The sequence below is a fragment of the Myxine glutinosa genome, chromosome 8 (assembly GCF_964187855.1).
Source record: "Myxine glutinosa chromosome 8, kmMyxGlut1.1, whole genome shotgun sequence".
NCBI classification, from domain to species: Eukaryota; Metazoa; Chordata; class Myxini; order Myxiniformes; family Myxinidae; genus Myxine; species Myxine glutinosa.
Window position 1 is genome coordinate 13,330,857 of NC_136268.1, and position 12,518 is coordinate 13,343,374.

Below are 12,518 nucleotides of genomic sequence, written 5' to 3' on the forward strand. Positions count from 1 at the left end.
CGTGGAATGATGCCCTAACGCCAGTGAGCTTTCGTGTCCGCCACAATAACAAAATATTTATGTGTCCCTCCTCTCTCACTCCTCCCTCCTCCTCTCACACCTTCTCCCTCTCTTTCACTCTCCCCTCATTGCATCTCAAGACTAGACGGATTTCTGAGAAATGTGAATGTTCGGTGCATATGGTAATGTCTGTTACACCTATTATAACAGAACGAAAAATAAATAAAACGTCACAGCACCTGTGGTTTTAGTAATTTTGCTGTAGAGTTAAAGGCTGTAAATCAGCCATCTTTGATCGGATTACATAACAAAATCTTCTGTATATGTACACTCTCATGTTTTGTCTTTGTGCCAAGTTTGAACAAAATCGGTTCTGTCATGCAGAGAAATGGTTGGGGACACGTTTAAATAACAAAATGGCCGCCAGTCGCCCATCTTGGATCTGAACTTTTGCTTTAAATTTTAAAAGATTTAAAAGATCATCTTGTAAAAAGAATTACGTGCATATGTAAGCTATTATTCCTCGTCTGAGTTGCAGGTTTGAACAGGTTCGGTAAATGCATGTCCGAGAAATGGTTGAGGATGTGTTCAACATCAGGTTTTTTTACAACTAAAATGGCCGCCAGTCGGCCATCTTTGATCGCATCACGAAACAACATGATGTGCTTATGCATACCATCATGTATTGTCTTTCTGCCAAATATGAAGGAAATCGGTCCATACATCTCCGAGATATGGTTGCGGACGCACGGACACATGGACGGAGTAGGCCCAATCAATAAGCCCCCGTTTCGGACTAATCCAACGGGGCTAATAAAATGTACGAGTCAGGTATTCAGCATTCCTGATTTTAAACCACAACACAACACTTTAAACATTCGTTTCACCTTAGCAGCACAAAAATATAAAAGTACCATGAGGGCCATTCCATAGAGGTCAGTACTGAAGGAGGCAGCTGATGGTGAGGCATTGGGAACAGAATTTGTACACGTGTCTGCAATCCGGATGCGATTCACAGGTAATCCAAGACAGCGCCCAGCTACCTGAATGGGTGGATAACGAAATGATGAAGGTAACATATGCTGCTTACCTACCAGGTATAACTGTTATGATGCACACTTAGTGAAGAAAAACAGCTGCATTTCCTTAGCGTTGGGCTCTGCCTGAGGAATGAAACAGGTGTAACTGATACAAAAGGTAAGGCTCCACCACAATCGGTGCTCCTACGTAAAACCTGACGCACATTGTATTCAAATAGGGTCATGTCTGGTCATTCCTTCAGATTTGCACCTTTTGTTGCACTTCCTTCGACTTGTTACTTGTTAATGGGGAAAGGTAGATATAAAAAAAGGAAGCAACACTGACAGTTTTATTGGAGGTTGAGGAATTGCACACATTGAATAATTCAATTAGCACCATCTACCTGAATCATCTTGGTATGGAGTCCTTGTCCCATTTCTATTCCTCCGTGGGCCAAAAGGACCGATCCGTCGGTGTAAATGTGAACAAGAGCACCACCCTGAAATGGAACACAAAGAGTAAAATGATTCCTCAACATCAGAAATACCAAATATGGGGGGAGTCAGTATATGGGAGTCAATATAGGGGAGTCAGTATATGGGAGTCAATATATGGGAGTCAATATATGGGAGTCAATATAGGGGAGTCAATATAGGGGGGTTAGTATATGGGACTCAGTATATGGGAGTCAATATAGGGGAGTCAGTATATGGGAGTCAGTAAAGGGGAGTCAGTATATGGGAGTCAATATAGGGGGGTTAGTATATGGGAGTCAGTATATGGGAGTCAGTATATGGGAGTCAGTATATGGGAGTCAGTATATGGGAGTCAGTATATGGGAGTCAGTATATGGGAGTCAGTATATGGGGGTCAGTCAAGTGAAGTGAACTTTTTAATATGTTAAACCCTGCTATGGAAACGAGGGTGTTTTGGTGTATTAAGTCGAGGCTCTTATAAGAGTGAACACATAGAAAATATAATAAAGAGAGCGGTAGACAATATGGGGGGAGAGAGGGAAGCACATCAATAATAGAGAACAGGGACATCGGGAGATCTATGGAAGGGAGAGCGCTCGGCAGGGGGTACACGGGATAAACAAGATGGACACTACTAAGACTTTCAGGAAAGAAAATGGAATTTGAAGGAGGTGCATTTGGGGAGCATTAAAAGGGGTAGAAAAGATCAAGGTTTTGTATGGGGGAGATGGTGGTGAACAACTGTTTTAAAGACCTGGAGGGTGGAGAGGGATTGAATAGAGTGAGGGAGTTTGTTCCAGAGGCGGGAGAAAAGAGGAATGAAAGAGTGAAGGTGAGCAGAGAGTCTTGATTTTGGCAATTTCACCAGAAGAGGGTTGCAGGCAGATTTTGTGCGTCCTTTAGGAGTATTTGGGGGACAGAGCACAGACTTTTAGGGGAGACCAGGAGGAGCAAGGACGGAGAGGAGTCAGTAGAAGACAGAAAGTCCACCATCCTGTCTGCGGTGAGCGAGTGAAAGACCCTCAGAATCAGCTTAATCACGGGAGATTTCAATGATCCTGAAAGCTTTGATTTCTACAGCGTAAAGCCGAGCTAGGTGTGAGGCATGAGCACCAGCCCAGAGAGGAGAGCAGTATTCCATTGAGTTGTGGATGAAAGCCTTGCAGGTGGTGAGGAGCCCAGGTGTACCCAGAAAGGACGACGGAGGATGCCCAGTCGCTGACTGGCTTTGAAGTCCAGCTTGGACATGTTGTTTTCCCAGGAAAGATAATGGCAGATCGTGAGACCCAAAAGCTTGAGTGACAGAACTTCTTGGAGAGGATTGTTGAGAGTAGATGGGAGGGTTTTCCAGATGGTCTTTTCAGAGAGACATAGTAAGAGTGTGAGATTTGTCAGGATTGAAAGACATGTTCCACTTGTTTGACCAGTCTGTGATTTGGTCAAGGTCTGCAGAGAGTGAGGAGGCTGCAGACTGCCGATTTGAGCGATGAGGTATGGAGCGGCAGAGAGTGGAGTCATCAGCATCAGTTTTTGACTGTCAGCAGCAGACATGCCGTGTCCAGAAATTATACAGAGCATTGCCCGTCAACATGGCTAGATCTACTCAATCTAGGTGGTTGCGAACTAATCCAGTTACCGCAGCCTGACAATTCCAATACCGCCTTGACACATTCCTCCATGAATATGTGTGTGGCAAGGCCAGCCCGTTGGGTGACGTCAGTGATTACTTCATCCGGATTGAATTCCAGGCCAGAGGATCTCCACACGCCCATACCATCTCGGTGAAGAATGCACCACACATTGGGACAAATACTGATGAGGAAATCTGTCAATTTATTGACCGATATCAGACATGTGAAGTCACGGAAGAGTCAACCAAACTTCAAAGCCATGTGCATTCTGCCACCTGCAGGTGCAATGGAAGTTGTGGATTCCGTTTTCCTCATGCCCCCATCTGGGAAACACTAATTGCCCATCTGCTATATTTATGTGATCCCAATGTTGATGTCCTAAAATATATCCAAGACAAAAAAAGAGTTACTTGGAAGAGTCAACCAAGGACTGATCGACGGTGAGATATCAGAGGACACCACCACCCAAGATTTACAAAAACAAGACCGAAAGTCTAAGAGCGGCGTAGCCAGCCTTGTTTTATACTTTAGTTGAAGAGGACAGTGTGACCTGGGTGAGGATACCAGTTAGCAAATAATGTAAGTATTAATATTTTCGAAGTACTTTAAGTCTCCAATCTGTCTGTCACCATGGAAACGAACATATTGTATTGAGACACTGGTTTATTCTACATTGAGTCAACAATGAACCAACCATACACCGCTTCAATCCACTAACTTTGCAGTCACGACAAAGAGATTGCAGCGTTACGATTATATTTACGATATTATTATTATTAACGTTATTTTTACCCTCGCCAGAGGAGACTGTATTGCATTTGTTTGTTTCTTTGTCTGTCTGTCTGTCTGTTTGTTTGTCCGCACAGAAGAAATATGATTTTCTCTGCATCCGTTGGTCCGATTGACGGGAAATTTTCACCATAGGTGCACCTCCTCCTGTAGAATGGTTTAATGACAATTATGACGTCATAGGTCACGTGGTACAGGCACCATTTTGGAAAAAACAGAAAAACGTATCCGAAACAAAAAACAAAAAAAATCTCCGAAAGCGCTGCAATGAAAAAATTGAGACATGGCTCATTGTAAAGAACTCTCCATGTGGAATAACATATGTTAATGATGATGTCATAGGTGCCTCCATTATGATGTCATAATTCGACAAGTACAAAACTTCATCCGATCAAGATGAAATTTCTTGAGCATCATCTTTGGATAAATTGGTGAAGAAAAACAATAATGATGACGTCATGGGTCACGTGGTTCGGCCGCCATATTTGTTTTAACACAAAAGCCTTAAAAACCACTAAAAACACGTCCTGGCGAGGGTCTGCAATCTCTGATTGCTCTTCCTTGTTATTATGAAGACGATGGTACTGTATTAAGAAACCTGGGCTAATTTGTCTGAAGCGGCCTGAAGGTGAGGCATGAAGGCATGAAGCCTATACATACTGTGTCGTTGAAAGACCCGTAACACCGATGCTTTCGATATTTGACGGTCATTTAAACAATCTTTGAGCTTGTACATCTGCCGATCTAATGTTGACATTCACTTGTTGAGCCAAATCACTAAGTATTGTATGTAGTACTAGTTCATTTTCCCACAATATTGACATTACTTGTGTAATATCTTTCACAATTCGATTACTTATGTAATCGAATTTCGATGTCATTTTGGTCAATTTCATACAGTAAAATTACATGAATGAGTTTTTAAAAATTGGTACCCATGTTTTTTCATTTATCCACATTATAAACACTAGGGCATGCCCGTACTATATATATATCTAAAATTATATCCCCCCCCTCTATTTACATGAAATGGTTTGGTCCAAAGCGAACGGCTTGCGAGTACGGTGACAATCCCCCCCCTCTATTTACATGAAATGGTTTGGTCCAAAGCGAACGGCTTGCGAGTACGGTGACAATCCCCCCCCCTCTATTTACATGAAATGGTTTGGTCCAAAGCGAACGGCTTGCGGAGTTTGGTAAAGAAATCGCCATAGCGTGCACAAACGCGCAGGAAAGCGAAAGAATCGCAAAGTAGTTTTAATTAGTTTTAAAACATAGTTTAACGCCAACATAGTTTGCCAACGTGAAATAAATGAATACGCTCTCAAATGTGCCGTCCGAGGCAGAGTCTGTTCGCCACATTCGGCACACGTGATAGCTCGCTGCTCTCTGATTGGTTGAATCGTTTTTTGGACATAGCTCGCTAACTACTTGTCCGATTAATATGAAACCTTGAAAAGGCACATCCTCGGGTCCCCAGCAATATACCTGGCAAGTTTAAAGTATATCGGACCCGTGGTTGTCGAGAAACAGCGGTCACAGACATACAGACATACATACATACATACATACATACACACAGAGATTACTGGAATTATAGATAGATTATAAACTTGATCGGTATCTCAACGAGATAGGGATGGGCCAGGCATCAGCCTGGAGGATGGCGAGAAGGGGGCTCCTGGAGTACCATCGGAAAGTGGATGCGGCGACACGCTGCCATGAATACCTGACCTGACATTATAAATAAAATATTTATACACATGAAACAAAATAAACATTTCAGGCCCAAGGGAATACACAGGCCCCTGGACTGAAAGAGAAAGTGGTATCCATGACAATTCCTCCCCATTATAATCAAAAGGGATTATTTTGTGATTTTATTATTGCCAAACGTAAGGAATTTTTCAAGATATCAGTTTGAAACTTACACATGTTATTTGTATGCATGTGTAGTACATGTGTGTAAAATATGGGTAACATAAGTCAAAGGTCAAGGTCAATGCCATCCAAACATGTAAAACACCTATTAGATGGAAATTAGAAAATGTATCAACCAAATTTGTTATGCACAACATTCCATGAGGTAAAACACTTGAGAGGTTAAATTTTCCTAATTAACAAATTGCTGTTTCCATGGCAACTGGAAATGTTATAAGGAAGAAAGTGAAGATCGACGAAATGCAGTTTGGATTTATGCCAGGAAGAGGAACGACAGACACGCTTTTCATTGTGAGGCAGTTGCAGGAGAAGTACATGGAGAAGAGGAAGAAGTTGTTTCTTGGGTTTGTTGATCTGGAGAAAGCATTCGATAGGGTTCCACGCAAAGTATTGACATGGGCATTGAGGAAGTTAGGAGTGGAGGAATGGTTGATCAGAGTAGTGATGGCAATGTACAAAAGAGCGCGCACAGCTGTAAGGACGAAGGACGGGAACAGTGGTGAGTTTGAGGTGAAGGTGGGAGTGCATCAGGGGTCGGTACTAAGTCCACTACTATTTCTAGCTGTGATGGAGGTGCTGGCTCAGAACGTAAAGGAGGGTTTACCGTGGGAGTTGTTGTATGCAGATGATCTGGTGTTGATTGCGGAAAGTATGGATGGACTGATGGAAAAGATGAACAAGTGGAAGGAATGTATGGAGACAAAAGGTCTGAAGGTGAATATCGGAAAGACGAAGGTGATGGCAAGTGGTAAAGCATGTGGTGAGGTGGAAAGAACTGGGAAGTGGCCCTGTGCTGTGTGTAGGAAGGGTGTCGGAGTGAACTCCATTCAATGTACAATGTGCGCTGAGTGGGTTCATCAAAAATGTAGTGGTCTGAGAGGGTCATTAACCAGTGTGGCAGCTACATTCAAGTGTAAGGTGTGCACAGAGGGAGCTGCAGATGGAGGAAATGTTGAGTTGGATCTTGGAGACGGCGTGAAGCTGGAAGGTGTGAAAACATTTTGCTACCTCGCAGACGTGCTGAATGGAGAAGGTGGATCAGACTCGGCAACGGTTGCTGGAGTGAGATGTGCACGGAAGAAGTTTCGGGAACTGAGTGGTGTGCTGATGAGGAGGGGAGTGTCGTTGAAGCTGAAGGGAAAGGTTTATGCTGCATGTGTGAGAAGTGTTATGATTTATGGGAGCGAGACATGGGTAATGAACGTAGAGCAGCAACGAAGGCTGGAAAGGGTGGAAATGCGAATGGTTCGGTGGATGTGTGGAGTATCGTTGAGAGAGAGGAAGACAAATGATGAATTACGAAAGATGATGGGAATAGAGCCTGTGATGGATGCTGTGAAGAGAAACAGGTTGAGATGGTTTGGTCATGTGTTGAGGAAGGATGAAAGTGACTGGTTGAGAAGAGTGATGGAAATTATTGTAGAAGGAAGTAGAGGACGGGGAAGACCGAGAAAGACTTGGCTAAAGATGGTGGAAGAAGAAATGCGGGCAAGGGGGTTAACAAGGAGAGATGCAGAAAATAGGGCAAAATGGAGAAGATTGTCATGGGGACCGCAAGGCTAACCCCCGCTCTAGCAGGGAAAATGGCCTTTAAAATGCATGTTGTTGTTGTTGTATGGCAACTATTGTTTATTCAGATTTCACAAGTATCGTGCAATGTACTTCTTTCTTGTTACTTGCAAAATCGAAGATTATTCAAGTATATTGGTTGGTCTTGTTCGTTATTCTGTCTGTCTGTCTCTTTGTCTGTTTATCAATCGCCTACAGGTCACAATTTTAAACCGATCTTCTCAAATCTTCACCAGATGGTAGAGTTCGTCATAAGGAAGATGCCTATTGATTTTGAGGTCAAAGGTCAGCTTGAGGTCAAATTTATAAAATTGCCATTTTCATCCGATTGACGATAAAATTGAACAACATTTGCATATTGAGTCATTATATTGGGAAACCAACTATTTTGAGGTCAAAAGGTCAAAAGTCAACTCAAGGACAAACTGATAAAATCATCAATTTTCATCTGAAAATTCGTCCATTTTCATCAGATGAACCTGAAAATGATAAAGCAATTGCATAGTGCATCACTGAATTGGGAGAGCAACTACTTTTGAGGTCAAAAGGTCAAAGGTTAACTCAAGGTCAAACTTCTAATATCAATTTTCATCTGAAACATCATCAATTTTAATCTGATTAACCCCAGCTTTGATTAAGATCTTCAATTTTATTCTTAATGAAATGGACAATTTGATGGATCAATGGCAACTTTTTTGGGGGGAAGAGGTGGATTTTGCAAGTACCGTGCTCTGCACCACGTCCTTCTTGTTTGTCCGTCTTTGAGCAGGATATCTCAAAAGGTTGTGGGCGGATTCGGAAGAAATTTTGCGGACACACTGGATGTGTGGCAAGGACGAATTAATTGGATTTTGGGGAAGATCCGGATCCTATAATTTTAAAGTGATTGTCCACCATTGAAAGATAGGGCCAAAAATGATATAGAGCAGGATATCTCAATAAGTTGTTCATTCCCACCAACCCAGCTCTGGGTTCATCCCAACTGATGCTGACCCTCGTAATATGCATCATTCACCACAGTTGATCGTACCTGATTGAGAAAGGGTTCATTAAAGGCCAGAGAATACTTTGTAGGGATTATACTGATCCCGCGTTTCTTCCAACGGTTCTGCCTGCAGGTCAGGATGATTGACAAGGCAACAGATTTGTTATTATATCAGGAAGAAACATGCCTTGAAATCCTCTAATACAGCATACTCTTTTATGCCAAATGGTGTCGGATTGCAGTACATAAGTTTATCATTGGTTTGAATGACCACACGACCACACACACGACCACACACACACACACACACACACACACACACACACACACACACACACACACATACACACACACACACACACACACACACACACACACACACACACACGAAAATCCCACCCGCATTTATATATTTTGGGAAAAGCAGGCCAAACGCACTATTCCCACTCTTAATGTTAATGCGTGTAATTTATGGCAGAAGCAATCAAGTGCTGTGGTTATATTGTCGGAATGGTTATATTAGAGCGATAACTTGAACAAAGATAGTGTATCAAGTGTGGATTGCTTTAAAATAAGATAATTATCAACAAGTATGTTACCTATCGAAAAGCCTGATTACCTGTTGAAGGTGGTGACCGCATTTTGACGTTGAGAGAAATCTGAAGATTTCAGGCATTCCTCCCAGCAGCGGCGGATCGGAAAGTTTTCCATCACTTGTCCAGTGATTGTCTGATCACCCTCGTCGTACATGTTTATCTCTCTAACCTGAAAGTAGAACACCTGGTTAGCTTGACAAAGCAAGGCTTGGGAACAGGTAAGCTGGACAATCCTGCCTTTTCTGATACTCAGACCAAGCTACATCTGGAGAAGAAAGCAAGTCACTGTTCAAACAATATTACCTGTTTCGGTGGAAGCACACAGGCTGTAGACACCTGCGATATTATAGTCTCGGTGATGAACATGGATTGTGGTGCCCCGAATCCACGGAAGGCGGTGTTGGATGGCAAGTTCGTCCGACAAACACGACCACAGATGGATACGTTGGAGAAGTGGTAACAGTTGTCGACGTGAACCACAGCTCTTCGCATAACCTGATGGCGGTTTGAAAAACAACAACTCAAAACCAAGTCCACAAATGAAGAAACAGATGGTGACACCTTTGATGGTTAACAATGCTTCCAACACAGGTGCAGACGTATGAGTGTGGTGCGGGTGCATCGAAGGTCTTCTGGCTCTGTTCGATTGTTGAGAAGCATTTTTGTTTGTGTTCTTTATTCACCACCTTGTTTCAGTATAAAATGAGCAAATTGATCACATTATTTCAATGGATGATAACATTCGTAACACTCAGGATAACGTTTCTTTCATCATTATGTGTGATTTCAATGACCTAGATAGGGGATTGTTAACACAACACACCTTAATGTCACAAATCGTTAGGATCACGAGGGGTTCTGCTGTTTTGGATACGATTCTCACCAATTTAGGTGATTGTTATCATTCTCCACAGGTATCTGCTACTAGTGATCATGCTATTGATCATGCTCCACAGGTATCTGCTACCAGTGATCATGCTATTGATCATGCTCCACAGGTATCTACTACGAGTGATCATGATATTGATCATGCTCCACAGGTATCTACTACGAGTGATCATGATATTGATCATGCTCCACAGGTATCTGCTACTCGTGATCATGCTATTGATCATGCTCCACAGGTATCTGCTACCAGTAATCATGCTATTGATCATGCTCCACAGGTATCTGCTACTAGTGATCATGCTATTGATCATGCTCCACAGGTATCTGCTACCAGTGATCATGATATTGATCATGCTCCACAGGTATCTGCTACTAGTGATCATGATATTGATCATGCTCCACAGGTATCTGCTACCAGTGATCATGCTTTTGATCATGCTCCACAGGTATCTGCTACTAGTGATCATGCTATTGATCATGCTCCACAGGTATCTGCTACTAGTGATCATGCTATTGATCATGCTCCACAGGTATCTGCTACCAGTGATCATGATATTGATCATGCTCCACAGGTATCTGCTACTAGTGATCATGATATTGATCATGCTCCACAGGTATCTGCTACCAGTGATCATGCTATTGATCATGCTCCACAGGTATCTACTACTAGTGATCATGATATTGATCATGCTCCACAGGTATCTGCTACCAGTGATCATGCTATTGATTATGCTCCACAGGTATCTGCTACCAGTGATCATGCTCCGCAGGTATCTGCTACCAGTGATCATGCTATTGATCATGCTCCACAGGTATCTGCTACTCGTGATCATGCTATTGATCATGCTCCACAGGTATCTGCTACCAGTGATCATGCTATTGATCATGCTACACAGGTATCTGCTACTCGTGATCATGCTATTGATCATGCTCCACAGGTATCTGCTACCAGTGATCATGCTATTGATCATGCCCCACAGGTATCTGCTACTAGTGATCATGCTATTGATCATGCTCCACAGGTATCTGCTACCAGTGATCATGATATTGATCATGCTCCACAGGTATCTGCTACTAGTGATCATGATATTGATCATGCTCCACAGGTATCTGCTACCAGTGATCATGATATTGATCATGCTCCACAGGTATCTGCTACTAGTGATCATGATATTGATCATGCTCCACAGGTATCTGCTACTAGTGATCATGCTATTGATCATGCTCCACAGGTATCTGCTACCAGTGATCATGATATTGATCATGCTCCACAGGTATCTGCTACTAGTGATCATGCTATTGATCATGCTCCACAGGTATCTGCTACTTGTGATCATGCTATTGATCATGCTCCACAGGTATCTGCTACCAGTGATCATGCTATTGATCATGCTACACAGGTATCTGCTACTAGTGATCATGCTATTGATCATGCTCCAGAGGTATCTGCTACCAGTGATCATGCTATTGATCATGCTCCACAGGTATCTGCTACCAGTGATCATGCTATTGATCATGCTCCACAGGTATCTGCTACCAGTGATCATGATATTGATCATGCTCCACAGGTATCTGCGCTACTCGCGATCATGATATTGATCATGCTCCACAGGTATCTGCTACCAGTGATCAGGATATTGATCATGCTCCACAGGTATCTGCTACCAGTGATCATGATATTGATCATGCTCCACAGGTATCTGCTACCAGTGATCATGCTATTGATCATGCTAGACAGGTATCTGCTACTAGTGATCATGCTATTGATCATGCTCCACAGGCATCTGCTACCAGTGATCATGCTATTGATCATGCTCCACAGGTATCTGCTACTAGTGATCATGCTCCACAGGTATCTGCTACCAGTGATCATGATATTGATCATGCTCCACAGGTATCTGCTACCAGTGATCATGCTATTGATCATGCTCCACAGGTATCTACTACGAGTGATCATGATATTGATCATGCTCCACAGGTATCTACTACGAGTGATCATGATATTGATCATGCTCCACAGGTATCTGCTACTCGTGATCATGCTATTGATCATGCTCCACAGGTATCTGCTACCAGTGATCATGCTATTGATCATGCTCCACAGGTATCTGCTACTAGTGATCATGCTATTGATCATGCTCCACAGGTATCTGCTACCAGTGATCATGATATTGATCATGCTCCACAGGTATCTGCTACTAGTGATCATGATATTGATCATGCTCCACAGGTATCTGCTACCAGTGATCATGCTTTTGATCATGCTCCACAGGTATCTACTATTAGTGATCATGATATTGATCATGCTCCACAGGTATCTGCTACCAGTGATCATGCTATTGATCATGCTCCACAGGTATCTGCTACCAGTGATCATGCTATTGATCATGCTCCACAGGTATCTGCTACTAGTGATCATGATATTGATCATGCTCCACAGGTATCTGCTACCAGTGATCATGCTATTGATCATGCTCCACAGGTATCTACTACGAGTGATCATGATATTGATCATGCTCCACAGGTATCTGCTACTCGTGATCATGCTATTGGTCATGCTCCACAGGTATCTGCTACCAGTGATCATGCTATTGATCATGCTCCACAGGTATCTGCTACTAGT

General features: G+C 42.7%; 1 protein-coding gene across 1 annotated transcript in view; it reads right to left on the bottom strand.

The window, feature by feature from the left end:
- The window catches only part of LOC137432197 (xanthine dehydrogenase/oxidase-like), a 289,186-nt gene that overhangs the window by 16,100 nt on the left and 260,568 nt on the right, over window positions 1–12,518 (bottom strand). The window contains exons 26-30 of the mRNA XM_078782947.1: window positions 9,311–9,502; window positions 9,031–9,176; window positions 8,457–8,538; window positions 1,424–1,519; window positions 915–1,043 (exon numbers count right to left, since the gene is read on the bottom strand). Coding sequence (XP_078639073.1) covers window positions 915–1,043; window positions 1,424–1,519; window positions 8,457–8,538; window positions 9,031–9,176; window positions 9,311–9,502 — 645 coding nt within the window. The remainder of the gene's footprint in view (window positions 1–914; window positions 1,044–1,423; window positions 1,520–8,456; window positions 8,539–9,030; window positions 9,177–9,310; window positions 9,503–12,518) is intronic.